The sequence below is a fragment of the Schistocerca cancellata genome, chromosome 5 (assembly GCF_023864275.1).
Source record: "Schistocerca cancellata isolate TAMUIC-IGC-003103 chromosome 5, iqSchCanc2.1, whole genome shotgun sequence".
Lineage (NCBI taxonomy): Eukaryota > Metazoa > Arthropoda > Insecta > Orthoptera > Acrididae > Schistocerca > Schistocerca cancellata.
This window is the reverse complement of record NC_064630.1, coordinates 563,938,931-563,955,474: the sequence shown is the minus strand read 5'-3', so window position 1 is coordinate 563,955,474 and position 16,544 is coordinate 563,938,931. Positions and strand designations below refer to the sequence as shown.

The 16,544-nt window shown below is 39.2% G+C and overlaps 1 protein-coding gene across 1 annotated transcript; it reads left to right on the top strand.

Annotated features, from left to right (window-relative positions):
- The first annotated feature begins 149 nt into the window (after positions 1–149).
- Positions 150–16,489, top strand: LOC126188150 (PRADC1-like protein). The gene is made up of 5 exons (XM_049929653.1): positions 150–562; positions 691–821; positions 8,386–8,501; positions 14,835–15,002; positions 16,225–16,489. Exons 1-5 carry the CDS (start codon positions 469–471, stop codon positions 16,343–16,345), a joined length of 630 nt encoding a protein of 209 aa, XP_049785610.1. The 5' UTR covers positions 150–468; the 3' UTR covers positions 16,346–16,489.
- Positions 16,490–16,544: the final 55 nt, after the last annotated feature.

Genomic DNA, 16,544 nt, shown 5'->3' with positions numbered 1-16,544 from the left:
ATTTGAAAGTTGCTTGTGTAGTATAAAGATACGACTTGAATTTTACTTCTCTACACTGAACGACATTCGCTGTGAAATTATTCAACGTCAAATTAATTCAAATTGATTTTTCAATAAGACAATGACCTTCGCAGTTCCTCTCAGTTTCGCAGGTGCGCTCAGTGTGCTATCTTCAGCAAAGAAATTGCGAGGTGAAAGCAATGTGAAGCTTTAAAAACATGAAATGGAAAAATATCAGGGGACATGTGATAAAATGAATTTTCTTTCTTGTCACACAATTTCATAAGTGTCAAGAATTCCACCCCAAAACGAATTTCACACGATTTTTCCTTGCCATTGGCATTATCGATGACGTGTATTTTAACTGTGAGAAAGGGCTAAGGTTAAGGGATGCGTGTCTTAACGCGTAATTAAGTTTGTCAGTGAGTATCATTTGCGGCAGATAAACAGTGAAATAGTGTACCGCGTATGATGCTCCGGAACATTATTTCACAGCATTCTGTGTTGTTTTTTGCGTTAACTGTGCTGTGGCCAGGATGTTTACCAAGTGTTGACTTCTTCGGTGAGCAACAAATTTGAATGTTTACGAATTGGGTTATTCAGACTGCAGTAGGAAATATTTAGTTGTGTTACACCATTATTTGCAAATAGGTGTTCTGGTTGTCTGATGGCATTGGAATTATTTTCCAGTTGAAAGTACGGGTCCTCTCCTCGAAAATCTCGATAATTTTGACTTTGACATTTTCTTTGAAGTTATTGAACCAGAGGAATTGGCTTATACATACAAAATACGTCCAGCGAAAGATTTTGGCATCCCACTGGTAAGCAGTAAATTTTGTCGCCGGCGTATAAGCCAAATATCTTCAGACAGAAGCAAAGTAGAATGAGAATGCACCTTTTCTTTCATGATTTCATTTTGCATATTTACATTTGGTTCCTTTCTGTTATATCTTAGGAAATGTTTTGATAACTTTCTCCAAGGAACACATCAAATATCGGATCATAATCTTTTTTTTATTAAAAAATTGTTATTGTCATTTAATCCATAACCTGCCCTAATCCTATTCGATTATTGACAATCGCGCACTGAAATTAGCATTTTATGTTTAAATTTAGTTGTATTAAATTTTTAAGTTCAAGTCATCAGAACAATCATCTTTAAATGTACCGTATAGAATCTCAACAGCCATTAACATGTGTTAAAACATAAATCATGTGAAACACATGCAGAAACTTACAGAATATCATCTGCCAGCTTGTTAAATTACAGTCAAATTCAAACAGTATAATTCTTTTTGGATATGAATTCAGTGAGTGCTGAAAGAACTTGCATGTAGTTCTCAATGACAAATGGCAATGTTTCTTGGGGACAGGGTGGCAGTGAACTCAACTGCCAAAAAATTGTTTCCCTCAGCTTCATAGTTGCTGTGAACATTTTCCTTATGTTTGTAAACATAACAATTAGAGTATTGTATAATGCCTATTTCTTCAGGAACATTGTGGAAACTCAGCTGCAGGCTTGGCACATATGTCTTTACCTTCATCACTTATGCTCAATTATTGTATTCAAGCCAAGAGTCATGATTTTGATACCATTTGAACTACACAAAGATCAGGTAGAATATTTTAACTGTAGGATAATGTACACAAGTGATTTATAGTACATGTTTAATGACTGTGAGCCATTTATTTTCTAATGATCAATCTTTTGAATACTTTTATCCCATAAATAAAATGTATGTCATTACACCTTTCAAATAGTAATTCATATTAGCAGTACACTTTGCTGCAGAGTGAAAATTTCATTGTGGAGACATCCCTCAGGCTGTGGCTACCTATGTCTCCACAATATCCTTTCTTCCAGGACTGCTGGTCTTGCTAGTTTTGTAGTAGAATTTCTGGGAAGTTTGGAAGGTAGGAGGTGATGTACTAGTGGAAGTAAATCTGTAAGGATGAGTCATGACTCTCACTGGGGTAACTCAGTTGGTAGAGTGCTTGCCTGTGAAAGGCAAAGATCCTGAGTTCAAGTCTCGGCCTGTCACACAGTTTTAATCTGCCAGGAAGTTTCGATACAAGTATGGCTTGAAAGAGGATGTGGGAAATAACTTTTTCTCCTGTGTTTTCAAAAGTGTTCCAAAAAGTTGTTGCTAAACAGGTTGGCGTACAAAATTTCATACAAAAGTTAAATGTAATTGCAAAAAGATCAGTGTGGTTCGCATAAAAACAAAACAACTATGTAAGTGGTTAATGGCTTTGTGGAAAACAATGGCTGCGCTTAAAAAAATTAAAAAAGCGGCAGGAGTTTTCTGTGGACTTATAAAAGGCGTTTGATGGTGTGAACCAGTCTCCACTAGACTGTAAACTAGAAACTATGGAAAGTATTTCAGAGCAGATCAGCTGATGTTTGTCAAACTGAAAGCAATGGATTGATGTAGTCTCAAATAATGGATATCATTTCTCACAAAAGTATTTCATCAGGTGCCCCACAAGGTTCAATTCTGGATCCAGTTGTTTTTCTCTTCTGTGTAAATAACTTGCTTGCAAATTCTCTTGCAACACTATTCATAGATGGTATCATGGTGTTGATCAAAGTAGAACATATGGAGCAATCACCACCAAACTTCATAAATACTTTAAATAATTTAGACATAGTTTCATTTAAATGACTTAGAATTAAACTCTGAAGAAATGCAAATTGTGCTGTTTAGGACTAAATAATCACAAACAAATAAGCTTCAAATTATTCATAAAATCAGGAGCTGCAGGAAACAGATCACAACAAATTCCTTGGATACGTCTGGATAAAAATCTCTCCTGAGGCACTTACAAACTATTTGCCAAATAAACTAAGTAGTTTAGTGTGTACAATCCCTGTGTTGTTTGTATTGAACAAACATGAGAACGAGAAAGATTGTGTACCACTTATGTTTTAAATCAGTTTTAAGATACAGATTTATTTTGGGGGAAAATGCAAGTAACATGTCAAAACTACTGATTATACAGAAAAAACAATTAGAAATATATGGGCTTTAAGATTTTCCAAGCGTAGAAAGATTTAGAATATTTCTCAGCTGTGTGGTATCATCCAGAAGGTGTGATATTTTGACAAGTCAACTTTTGGCATATTCAGTCTTCCCTGGTAACTGAAAGACTTCTGCTGGGTACTACTTTTATATCCGTCATACTGCCTGTGGGCTCTAGCTGGCTGCTGTGGGTGCAGACGTGCTGCAATGCTAGGGAAACACCGCCAAGACTCAATCTGCTGCCCCCATTTCCCGTACCGTTGGATGCAGGTCTCTGCTGGTTTGGCAACAGTACATCCTTGTCTTCTTCAGTTGCCTTGACAGGAGTTGATTTCCACAAAGAGTGCAACTGTGCTTTGACCATGCTCAAGGTTGGGACCCAGGCGATGTTTAATTGAAAACTGCTGTCTTTCTTTATAAGTTCCTCGTGCAGCCAGATCTCTGCAGCCTCTTTCAGAGTGCAGTCCAGATGGTGATAGACTGTTGCAACAACTTGGTGCTGTAGTAATCCTTCCCATGTCCCTGGGTGATGGAGTGCTCTGTTACAGCAGACTTTGTCAACTGTTTGTTGTCTGTGTCACTTTTATACTCTCTGGATCTCCCCTGTGATGTGGCCGAGCGGTTCTAGGCGCTTCAGTCTGGAACCCCGCGACCGCTACGGTTGCAGGTTCGAATCCTGCCTCGGGCATGGATGTGTGTGATGTCCTTAGGTTAGTTAGGTTTAAGTAGTTCTAAGTTCTAGGGGACTGATGACCTCAGAAGTTAAGTCCCATAGTGCTCAGAGCCATTTGAACCATTTGATCTCCCCTGTAATGTCCTGATAGTCTGGCCTACATACACTTTTATACAGTCAAGAAATGCAGTAGAATCCTGGTTTCTGGAGACTTAGGTAATCCTTTACTGATCCCAGGAAGGCTTGCATCTTGGATGCAGGGTGGAATGTGCACTTGACATTATGTTTTTGTAGTATTCTTCGGATTTTTGCTGATTTGTTCCTGACATACGGGATAATCACTATTGCAACAGGTTTCTCATCATCCACAGCAGTCTGTGGCCTTGGCTTCTTGGGTCTTAGGGCATCTTGTACCTGGAAGTTACACCATAAGCATAATGTCAAGTGTGTGTTCTGCTCACCAGCCAATACAAAAGCCTTGTTGGGATCAGTCAAGGATGACCTAGGACCCCGGAGACAGATACTACACCACATTTCTTAAAAATGCAGTAAATGAATGTAGGCCAGACTATCCAAATGGTACACGGGAGATGCACTGCTCATAAATGCCACCCAGACAGTTCACAAAGTCCACTGTGGCAGGGCACTGTATCTCCCAAGGACATGTGATGAATTACTATGGCAGCAAGTTGTTGCAACAGTCTTATCACCTTCTGGGACTGCATTGGTAAAAGAGTCTGCAGAGATTCAGCTACATGAAAAACTTATAAATAAAGACAACCATTTTCTAGGCAAGACAAGACATGTGTCGTAGCCTTAAACATGGTCAAGCACAGCAGGAGCCCACTTGGAAATCCACTCCTGTGATGGCAACTAAAGAATATGAGGATGAGGACATATTGTTGCCACGCCAACAGAAACCTGCATCTGATGGTGGTAGATTTAAAGGTGGCACCCAACAGAAATGAGTCAGCCATCAGGAACCTAGGAACCTCTAAAGATGACAAGATGTCAGCTTTTTGAAATATTGTGCCTTTGAATTTGGCTGACACAGCTCCCTCACCTCACTCCATTTTATTATTTTTGTACAACTGTTTTACCTATCTTCCTCTCCCCCCCCCCCTCCCCCCCCCTCTCTCTCTCTCTCTCATATTTGATGGTATGTAGTGTGTTTCCATAATTAAAAGAATTTCAGTAATCAAGTAATCATTATATAGATGAGGAGTGAAGTTGTTCGTAACTTATAATGCTGATATTTATATTAAGAATATGAATGGTGATTATTTTATGCAGACTGTCTTGTAAACAAATTACACACGTCCACTAACATTTTTAATGGTTTTCAGTAATTGTAGATGCGCTTTGCAACAGTATAAGGTCAGGGATTTTTTCCTTACCCCGTACATGTTCATTTCAGTCTCCAGACAGATTCCCTTGATGCTTCTTCTTGATACATCATTTCAGATGCAAATCTTCGTTCCATCTTGTGCTATTATTAATCTGAGGGGTCGACAGGAGCGTCTGATCCAACGCGTCGGCTTTGACCCGTGACGTATGGGTGTGGTGGTGTGTGACGTCATGACGGCACAGAGTTTGGTTTGTGCGTGTGACGTGTTTCTAGATGTCGTCGTGTTGTGGTTTGTTGTGCCCTCTGGTGGTATGTTCAGGGTTTTCGTTTGTGTGGTGTAATGGGCTCAGTTTGCTCTTGCTCATTATCCAGAATTGTTCTAGTGTCGGCTGTGTTTGTAGTGGAATTCCTCAGTGAGTTAATGATTTAGTGGTTTTGTGTGAAGGTTAATTTAGTGTTGTTCGCTGTACGTCATGTGGTAATTTTAGTAAAATTAATCGGTTGTTGTTTTTGTTCAGTAATGAATATGACAGATAAAATTAACTGTGCATGTCTGAGGGATATGATGGGGAACACTCCTTTGGAACTGATCAAGTTTTTGCATCTTTTCTGTTCAATTGCTGAGATTGTGAAATGCTCTATTTGTGGCGAAGAAATGAAGTTGGCTAAAGTTCCGGTGTATCGGACTAGGGACGGTTATATGTGGCGCTGTCGAAAGACGACATTTGGCGTTCCATACGGCGCAGTTCCTGGTTTGAGAAGTCTAGGTTGGGTATGCACGAGATTGTAATGGTGACTTATCATTTTTGTTATAGATCCCCACACAGTTTTTGCGCGCATGAGACTGGTGTGAGTGAGAGGAGTGTGCTTGATTGGTTTTCTTTTTGCCGTGAAGTGTGTTCTGAGTTCATTAAGTACAGGGATAAGCTGGGGGGGGGGGGGTGTTGTGGAGGTGGATGAGTCGCAGTTTGGGAAAAGGAAGTATGAGAGGGGTAAGTCTGTGGTCTGTGGTTGGTCTCTGGGTGTGGGGGGGGGGGGGCTGTTGTTCCGGGAGGTGGGTGTTCTGAAAGTGTTTTTAGGGTTGTGGGAGGGAGGTCTAAGGCAGAATCAGTGGGGTTAATTGAGGAGTACATAGAACCGGGGTCCACAGTAGTTTCAGATGCATTTTCTTCATATAGGGGGTTGGGTGAGAGGGGATTCCATCATTTAGTCCTTAATCATAGTTTAGAGTTCAAAAATTATGAGACGGGAGCTTGTACAAATACAATAGAGGGGACGTGGAGGGGCTGTTAAATCAGTTATTTTTGGGGGGGGGGGGGAAGAGGCGCCCTTCCACCCTTCATTTAGATGAGTACTGTTGGTGGACGAGTGTCCCTGAGGGCTATTGTGTTTTTCGGGTTTTTTTAAGGGCTGTTAGTAAAATGTATAGGCCGAAAGTGGTTGGTTAGGGTGGTTTGGGTTGGTGGGTGGGTGGCTGTGGCTCAGGGTGGGGTGGGCGGTTTCTTTCATGTTAGAGTGTTTGTGAGGAAGGGGGGAGGGAGTGTGTTGGTTTGTGTTTTAGTTGTGGAGGATCTATTTTGTTGAAGTTTTTGTTGAGTTTTAGTGTATGATTAAGATTTTTTTATGTTGCATTTGGTTTTTGTTTATGTTTTTTTTTTATTTTGGGGTGAGGGGGGGAGGTTGGGTTGGTTGGAGGAGGGGGGGTTGAGGTGTGGGTGGGTCGGGTCTTTCTTTTGGTTGAGTATTTTTTCGGTGGTTTGTGTGTGTGTGTGTGTGTGTGTGTGTGTGTGTGTGTGTGAGAGAGAGAGAGAGAGAGAGAGAGAGAGAGATAGAGAGAGAGAGAGAGAGAGAGAAAGATTGTGGTGGCCAACCTAGTTTGCAGCTCCGGAACTTTTTTGTGCTAAGTTTTTATTTTTTTGTTTTTAGTTTGTGTGTTGGGGTCAAGGGAAGTGTTTTATTGAAATGTGTGGCTGTGAATGTGGGTATTGGTATCGGGAGACGTATTTGAGCTACATAGGTCAAGGGAAGCGTTTGATCCTAATTTATGGGATCGGGAGCTGCTGTTGAGCTATATAGGTCGAGGGAAGTGTCCGGTTCCAGATGATATTGTGTTTAGTGGTATTTGGGGAGTTTTGTGATGTCATTTTTTGTCGTTTTGTGTGGTTTTGTATGGGGGTGCGTGTCTAAATTTGTTTATATTTAGTTTGTCCCCACCCAAAACCCCCCCATTTTCCGCGCTTGTCCCATTAGTGTCATTAGGCTTTTTGTGGAACGTGTGTGTGTGTTTTTCGATGTATTTTCATCTTCGTAATGTGTACATAACGACTTTATATGTGCCATATTGGAATTGTGGTGACATCGTGGGTCGAGCAGATGGGCGGGATCGGACGCTTCTGTATTTCCAATCTGAGAAGTGGAATTACCAGTGCAGTTTAAGAATGAGGTTTGGTACTCAACATTAAGTTTAACTGGCAATGTGATTTTATGTAGGTTCTGTAGTAATGCAAATGTGTTACAGTGGTCAGAGATGGTTTTACAATAAGCTTTGTGCTATGTATAAACTTTTCCTTTTACATTTATCCTTCAACATTTATTTGAATACCAATTAGGGCATTGTTACAAAAAACAGTCTGTGTCATTGTGGTTATATGTGAAAATTGAAAACACAATTGACTAGGCTTGTTTTAACAAATCCCTAAACTCTCATCTTTAAATTTGAAAATCTGTTTCTGAAATACTTGAAATTAATCATCTTTGAGGCAGACCAAATGTGGACTCTTCCACGGTTTGATTTGGTCACTTGTTTTGTGGCCGGCCGCTGTGGCCAAGCGGTTCGAGGTGTTTCAGTCTGGAACTGCACTGCTGCTTCGGTCGCAGGTTCAAATCCTGCCTCAGGCATGGATGTGTGTGATGTCCTTAGGTTAGTTAGGTTTAAGTAGTTCTAAGTCTAGAGGACTGATGCCCTCAGATGTTAAGACCCATAGTGCTTAGGGCCATTTTGAACTTGATTTGCACCTGGAACAATTGAGTAATGTCAGAAACTCTCAGCAAAAATCAAAATGTGTAGAGCATCTGTGCTGTGCCACTATGTAAACATTTTCCCCTCGACTCTGCATTATCTGTTCTTGACATTCCAGCAAGGTAGCTTGAACAATTGCTTGTTTTATGTTTATTTAGACGTTTTTTCTGGTCACTTAATGTTGTTAGTTTAATAATAGTTTATTGCTCATCACATTTCATATCCTTTTTGTTGCTGTCAACATATAGTAAATAGAGTTAACAGTTGTAGTGTATGCTCTTCATGTTGCCATCCCATCTGATTTATATGATTATTGTTTCAGAACCAATCCTTTGCTGGCCAGGGGGTGGACCTGGTTCTTGTTTATCCAGCTACTGGTTGCGGCTGGCCATCAAACGCTGAAGAAATAGAAGGAAATGTGGCTTTGGTGGAAAGAGGGTAGGAAATAAATAGTCAAATGATAATAGAATCTGCATTTTTATAAAATGATTGTGTTTATCCATATTAACAGATTAAAACTTCATCATAAATATATAGTGGTAGATTGTAATGAGTTTTGAAGCCACAGTACTATAAACTAACTAATTCTCCCTGTCCCTCCTGCCCTTAACTTTAGTATTCAGTTTTACGCTTTTTAAAAAGAATAGAAACTTTATTGGCTTTCAGTATACTTCACAGGGAATTGGCTTTGTAGTGCATCCAATACATTAAAAATGCAGGAATGATTGTTTTGCATAAATATGTATGTACAAAACAAGTAGATACATATGAAAGAATATGTACAATAGTGTCATACATAATTGTGCTTTATCTTAAGTATGCATGCACAAAACAATGCAAATAATCTATCTTTGCTGGTGCAGTACTGTCAAACACATACAGACATAGTACTAATGTAGTTATCATCAAAAACAATCAATTATTGACAAAATTATTTAATTGGATAGATAAAAAAGCTACTCACCAAGCAACGGCAGAACATATACACAAAAAACGTTTGTAATTGGGAAGCTTTTGGAGCCAATGGCTACTTCTTCAAGCAGAAGGGTTGAAAAGGAAGAAAGAGGGGTGAAGGAAAAGGACTGGAGAGATCTAGGAAAAGGGGTATATTTCGGTAAAGTCACCCAGAACTGCAGGTCAGGGGAGACTTCTTGTATGGAATGAGAAGGAAAGACTGATTGTAGGGGACTGCGTTGGACAAGATAAGAAAACCTGAGAGCTTAAAGGTGGAAGGCAGGATAATATGCAGACGTCATGCATGAATTAATAAGCTAAGTGTGTTGTGTAATGGGAGGGAGACAGTGAAAAATGGGCGGGAAAGACAATGAAAGATGTAGAAAACTAAACCGGAGTGAAGCAAAGAGTAGTTACAGTGAAGAAATGCTGAGGTGGAAGAAATTAACATAAAGGGAGATGGGTGCAGAAGGAGTGTAGGGTCTGACAAGAATATTGCGGAGACTGGGAGGGCAATGGAAAGCTATTCTAGGTGTGGTGAGAAAAATTTCAGACAGAATGGATCTCATTTCTGGGCATGATTTTAGGAAGTCATGGCCCTGTCGAATTAGTCGATTAACACATTCCAGACCAGGATGATACTGAGTCACCAATGGTGTGGTCCGGAGTGGTTTTTTGAAGGGATCAGCAGTACCAGGATTGGATGTGATGGTCCAGGAAATCTGCTTTTTAATTAGGCTGGTGGTGTAATTATGTGCAGTGAAGGCTGAGATAAGAATGGTGGTGTATTATTGTAAAGAGTCTGCATCCAAGCAAATATGTTTTCCTTGGATGCCAATGCTGTATGGGAGGGAATGTTTGACATGGAAAGGATGTCGACTGTCAAAATGTAAGTGCTGTTGGTAGGTGTAATGTGGACGGAAGTGTGTAGCTGGCCTTTGGTGAGGACGAGATCAACATCAAGGAAAGTGGCATGGGATTTGGAATAGGAGCATGTGGAAATTTAATTGGGAGAAGGTATTCAGAGATTCCAGGAATTTTAGCAGGTCAGCCTCACCATGGGTCCATATGGTAAAGATGTCATCAATGTACCTAAACCAAAGCAGAGGCTGAAGATTTTTCAGATCACAGGAAAGTGCCCTCCAAGTGACCCATGAAGAGGTTGGCATGGGAAGGAGCCATCCTGGTTCTCATGGCCATATCCATGATCTGTTTATATGTCTGCCCTTCAAAGGTAAAGTAGTTGTTGGTAAGTATAAAGTCGATTAAGGTGAGTAGGAATGATGTCAGGTTTGGAATCAGGTGGTTGCTGACTGAGGAAATGTTCAGCAGCAGACAGACCATGTATGTGGGGAATGTTGGTATAGATGGAGGGGGCACTAGTGGTGACAGTCAAAGTGTATGGAGGGTGTGGGACAGGCACAGATTTTAGATGATCTAGGATATGGTTGGTATCTTTGATGTAGGAGGGGAGTCTATGTACTATGGGTTGCAGGTGTTGATCAACTAAGGTAGATATACGTTTGGTGGGTGCTTTGAAGCCAACAACTATAGGATGGCCAGGGTGATAGGGTTTGTGGATCTTTGGAAGAAGGTAAAAGGTGGGGGTGCATGGTTTGAATGGGGTGAGAAGTTCTATGGATTGAAGTGTTAGTCTTTGTAAGTGGTGTGAGGTTTTAATGTCAAACATTCCCTCCCATACAGCCTTGGCATCAGAGGCAAACATATTTGTTCAGATGCAGACTCTTTACGGCAATACGCCACAATTCTCACCTCAACCTTCACTGCACGTAATCACCCCACAAGCAGATTTCCTGAGACATCACATCCAATCCTGGTATTTCTGATCCCTCCAAAAAACAGCTTTGGACCACACCATTGGTGATTCAGTATTATCCCGGTCTGGAATGTGTTAAGCAGCTAATTCGAAAGGGCCATGATTTCCTAAAATCAAGCCCTGAAGTGAGATCCATTCCATATGGAATTTTTCCCACCACATCTAGAATAGCTTTTTGTCGCCCTCCCAATCTCTGCAATATTTTTGTCAGACCCTACACTTCTTCTGCACCCATCTTCCAACCCTATGGCTCCTAACCCTGTGAGTCCCTGCTGCAAGACTTGCCCTATGCACCTTCCTACCACCACCTATAATATTCCTGTAACTGGCAAAACATATTTCTTCCATCTCAGCATGTCTTCACTGTCACTACTTTTTTCTTCACCCCATTTTAGTTTTCTATGTATTTCATTGTCTTTCCTATCAATTTTTCACTGTCTTAACTCATGCATATTGTCCACATATTACACTGTAGTCCACCTTTAAGCTCTCAGGTTTTCAAATCTCGTCCGATGCAGTCCCCAACAATCAGTCTTTCCTTCTCATCCTGTAGGTAAGTCTCCCCTGACCCACAGTTGTGGGTGACTTTCCTGAAATCTATCCCATTTCCTAGATCTCTCAAGTCCTTTTCCTTCACACCTCTTCCTTTCTTTTCAACCCTTCTGCCTGAAGGAAGAGCCACTGGATCCAAAAGCTTGCCAAGTACAACTGTCTTTTATGTGTGTGTTTACTTGGTGAGTAGATTTTTTATGTGTGCAATTAAATAATGTAGTTGTCAGCTACTTATTGTGTATCTCTTGTCTCAATGTTAAAAAAGTCATCAGTTGAGTAGCATGATGTACGTTTGAACCACACTTCTGTGATATGCTTGTTCAAGGATAGATGACTCACTGGTAGTTTATAATAGAATTTCAAGGGCGACCAACATTTAATAAATATTTTAAGGGAAAATACCAATATCTGGTTATGATTTTAAAGGAGGGTTTAGTAGCAGTAAAGTTCAACTGCACAACTATGTCATATTTTCTTGGAACGAGTGACAGTGAAGATATAAATATAAAAAAAGTGGCATATTTTACTTACTTTTTGTCTGTTATGTCATATAGTATCATATTTCAGGGCAACTCCACAAACCGAGAGAAATTATTTAGAATGCAAAAGCATGTAATAAATCTCATTTGTGGCGTAGATTCAAAAATGGGTTATATTATGTTTTCTGGCATGTTCTGCACCTCTGAGTATCTCCCCATTTCAGTGTGTGTGCGTAACTGATAATGAATCTAATGTAATCTAAACAAAACAGTTTGTTTGTTCATTGCATATAATACACAAATATAATCACAATGAAATTTACCAAATTAGCACATATATGTTTGTGTGTCCTACAAGTATTTAGTTACAGAAGCTTCAGAACTCTGCAGTCATTTATCTTCCTGTGCAGATTTAAAATGCACTTTGCGATCATGATCAGAATTGATTTAATTCATAACCTCAGACTTAATTAGTCTGCTGCTGTTTCTCTGAACAATCCACTTATTGTTCATAAGCAAAAGAACCATTTTGAAGTGTTGTGAAATGTTCTTGTGTTGTGCAAGTCAATTGAGAAATAAATAATGTACTTAACATATTTAAACATGAACATCTCTATAAAATTCTTCCATGAGTCTTTGTTCCTTCTGTGCGTTATTTGTATGATAGCTGCTAATCGGTATGAGGCGAGTGCATCCGTGTGTTGCCAGTACTGTCCAAGAAACAAGTAAACATTCTTGCTCCCTCTGCACACAGAGGCTATGTCAATCTTTATCTGCTCCTTGCATTCCCTTTAGCTAAACTGTCTGCTTTCTGTAGAAGCACACACTGAAAAAGACTACTGTATTTACTCGAATCTAAGCCGCACTCGAATCTAAGCCGCACCTGAAAAATGAGACTCAAAACAAAGGAAAAAAGAAATTTCCCGAATCTAAGCCGCACCTGAAATTTGAGACTCGACATTCAAGGGGAGAGAAAAGTTTTAGGCCGCACCTCCAAATCGAGACAATGTTGGTCCATTGTAATATGAGACACAATTTAGGTCGAATGAATGACGACACAGCTACAGTATTTTGGTTCGAGTCGTAAGCTTAGCAGTTAAGCTTTACCACGTAGCCATTGCTATGCGTCAGGCGCTCCGTCCGTATTTATATGGGTACCCTTCCTTTTCACGTGCTTTGTCTGGTTTGAATCGATTGCTTATTTTGCTTTGATCTGATAAGTGCCGTTTTCTTGTTATAGGTGTTTGCGTCACTCTTAAGCTGAAAATGCATTACTGCACTGTGTCATGCATTGTTTGTCACATTCTGATAGTGCGTGTCTACGGCCTGCGCGGCTCGCGGCATGGCTTGCTTTTGTGCGCGCTACCGCCGCGTACAATTAAAAAAAAAAAAGAGAGGAATCGTCTCATTAGCGAAACAGTGGCAAGAGACTGCTATTTGTTGTTACTTACACTGCTGCTTTCTTTGATAATGATCAACAAGAATCAAATAATAGACTGTGTATGATAGAACATGTTCTGAACGAGAGTTAGGCGAAAATTTTCTCCGTTTGAAAATCTTTGCGGCCGCTTCTTTATTACATCAAATTCTGCACTGAAATTAGAGTCATCTTAGATTTAAAAATCTAGTCACTTGCCGTGCTTCATTTCTGACTGTATCACTATTAGGCATAAGAATAATACGAATATAAACATGACACAATATGTATATTCTTCCGCGTTTGCTGTTGTCTCACTCTAGTTTCGTAGTTTATTAGGCAGACAGGATTTAAATGAGATAGCAGCAAACACGAAAGAGTACATGGCAAAATGTTTATATTCGTATTATTCTTATGTTGAACAGAATACTATATGTGATTCAGATTTCATCAGGTTTCTATTAGCAACCATCTCTTCTCACAGATAGGAAAAAATTCAGAACGTAGAGTTGGCCATATTGACAAACATCCCAAACAGTCTTGCCAGTCAGATTTTCGTAGTACACTGAAATTGTGCTACATTCGAAGATGAACAAAACGGAATTTGTATTTACTTTGTTGGATAATGTATGAAAATGCAGTGGTCGCAACTCACGGCGGAGAAGAAAAGCTTGTCTTCCACTTTTTTTTGTTTTTTTTTTTTTTTTAATTTATTTACCGACGCAGAGGTTTTGGCGCCAGTATTTATCTTTGTGCCTACAAAGCATGCCTGCGTAGCGCTACATATATTCGTCGGCAGAAGTTAGTTGTGATGGCACGTACCAACATTTTTCATAACTTCCGCTTGCTTTGCACTCGATTCTAAGCCGCAGGCTGTTTTTTGGATTACGAAAACCGGAAAAAAAGTGCGGCTTAGATTCGAGTAAATACGGTATATGTCGACAATAATATCGACTATTATATATAAAGCTTTTCGAGATTTGTCGGACAGGGAACTTGAACTATTGATAGTACTTTGTGGGATTAATATTTGCAACAGTGACTGTGACAAAATGTATGGGACAAACAGGCAGCCAGTAGGGAGCGGAAAGGATTTAAAAATATTGCCGTAATGAGGAGAACCTGTGAAACACAGAAGAGTTAGCCACATTAAAAAGCTCACCAAAGGCTTTCTCCCAAGCACTAGCAAAATTTTCATTTTCTTTTTGTGTGTGCTTCTCGATGGCTCTACACTTCTACTATTCAGTGAGTGGTCTCCTCTACTCTTAAATTATTTTGATTGTGCCAGAATTGTCTTTACTATCTTTATACTGTGTAAGTTTTTTTATAAACAAGCAATTCCAGTAATTTGACATGTTTATGTGTCTCCAGGTTGAAGTAAATTTCTTCTGTTTTTATTTTATTTGTAGATAAAAGGTCAGCCCTGCACCACTCATTGCTCATTTATTGTACTACTTTTTTGTACTCTTTCATGGGTGTCCAAAGCAAGATTTGAAAGTATCTGAAGATAAAGTTTGTTTTATTTTCTTCAGGGAATGCTCTTTTTTGAGCAAAACTATAAAAGCAGAAGAGGCTGGTGCAACAGCAGTGATTATTGCTGATTATGATGAAGAGAATGATGGTGTTTTTATAGAAATGATTGATGACAAGACACATAGGGAAGCTCATATACCAGCTGCTTTCTTATTAGGAAAAAATGGGTGAGTAAACAAATAAAATTTTACTTAGGTTGTGTAAAAAGTGGAAACACAGGAAGCCTTTAATTTTGTTATTAAGGAGGAATAATGTTTTCTTTAATTTACAAAATGATTTTTCTCAGAATCAATGTGCATGGGTCAAATAATATAAAAGATAGTTTTGTTACATATTTTATGATGTCCAGTACTTTGTGTGTGAAAGAATGTGGGAGGAAATGTAAATTCATTTGCCTTTTCAAAAACTTAGTTTAAAGTTGAGTCATGAGTCGGCCAGGGGAGACTTTTGTTCATGGAGTTCTAACTGTGGGTAATGTGGTTATGTGAATTCGCTCTTTATCACAGTGAGAGAAGCAAAATTAAGGCAGAAGTTAAAATACTGATCTCCATATACCTGCTGACAGAGTTTCTCATCTGTGGATAATAATGGAATTAACAGAATAACACATGTATGATGATATATTCAAGATGTCCTATTACACTTCTGGCACAGAATAGTGGTATCGTTTCTAAAACTAGTCTCAAATATCCAACAGTCATCCTGCCTCAGAATTTTGTTTCTGTGAATTGTCGTGTTTAACTCAAACATGTGGTAAGGAGATGGGGGGGGGGGGGGGGGGGGCAGCATCTGAATATGACTCCAGTGAATATGTATGACCCTGGGTCACCAGTAATAGTGTGTATTTGAAAATCTTAATGAAGAAACCCATAACTTTTGATGAGGAAAACAAAAGATGATTAGGAATATTATCACTTGTCCCTATCATAAGGTTGCACACGAAAGCAAATGTTCTATTTGGGTTACAACAATCTGTTGGAGTGAAAACTGGACGTGTATTTCTAATCAGGTGGCTAATGCTTTCAAACATGGTCCTGAATCATTCCTGGAGAATGATGGAATGGCCCATCAAGCAAAACCATGAGTGATCTCTTTTTTGAATTTGTCAGGATGATGTTCTGTAATGGTTTGTCGAATGAAAGTGCTGTTGAGTAGATCACTAGATACTAAACCAACGGTGCAGTGATATATCTTGGAGCTTTCCAAAGCTATCACTCTTTTGTATTATATCTGTGTGATGATAAACAAAAGATTTGCAACTGTTTATGTGTAATATATTTACAAATATATGCACAATCAAACAGAGTACAATATTTCTGTCTTTATAATTTTATTAAAGTTTTCTGTACGACCATCAAAAATTTACTACTTGTTTGTTTTGTTTTCTAGGCATGTGATACGAAGGACACTTGAACGTCTGAACAGAAATTATGCTGTGATTAATATACCTGTTAATTTAACATTTATTCCGTTACATGAAACAAATCAGCCTCCTTGGATAAGATGGTAGCTAAATAAATACTCAACAGCTGACCGAACTAGTCGTCAAACTTCAGTCGAGTAAAGTCAAGAAGACATTGTTGATATTAACTCCAATAAAATTATTTGTACATTGTTGTCTTTAATAAATATCTGACATTGTTTTCAAACATGATTTCCATTTTAAGACTTACACTTAAGTGGACTTGCTGTCTATGTCTAATGCTCAA

Excerpts from the sequence above, each read along its gene's own strand:
- LOC126188150 (XM_049929653.1), top strand. The coding sequence starts at position 469 with ATGATGCTCCGGAACATTATTTCACAGCATTCTGTGTTGTTTTTTGCG. Across the intron at positions 8,502-14,834 it reads GTGGCTTTGGTGGAAAGAGG|GGAATGCTCTTTTTTGAGCA; the intron begins GTAGGAAATAAA and ends TATTTTCTTCAG. Across the intron at positions 15,003-16,224 it reads TTCTTATTAGGAAAAAATGG|GCATGTGATACGAAGGACAC; the intron begins GTGAGTAAACAA and ends TTTGTTTTCTAG.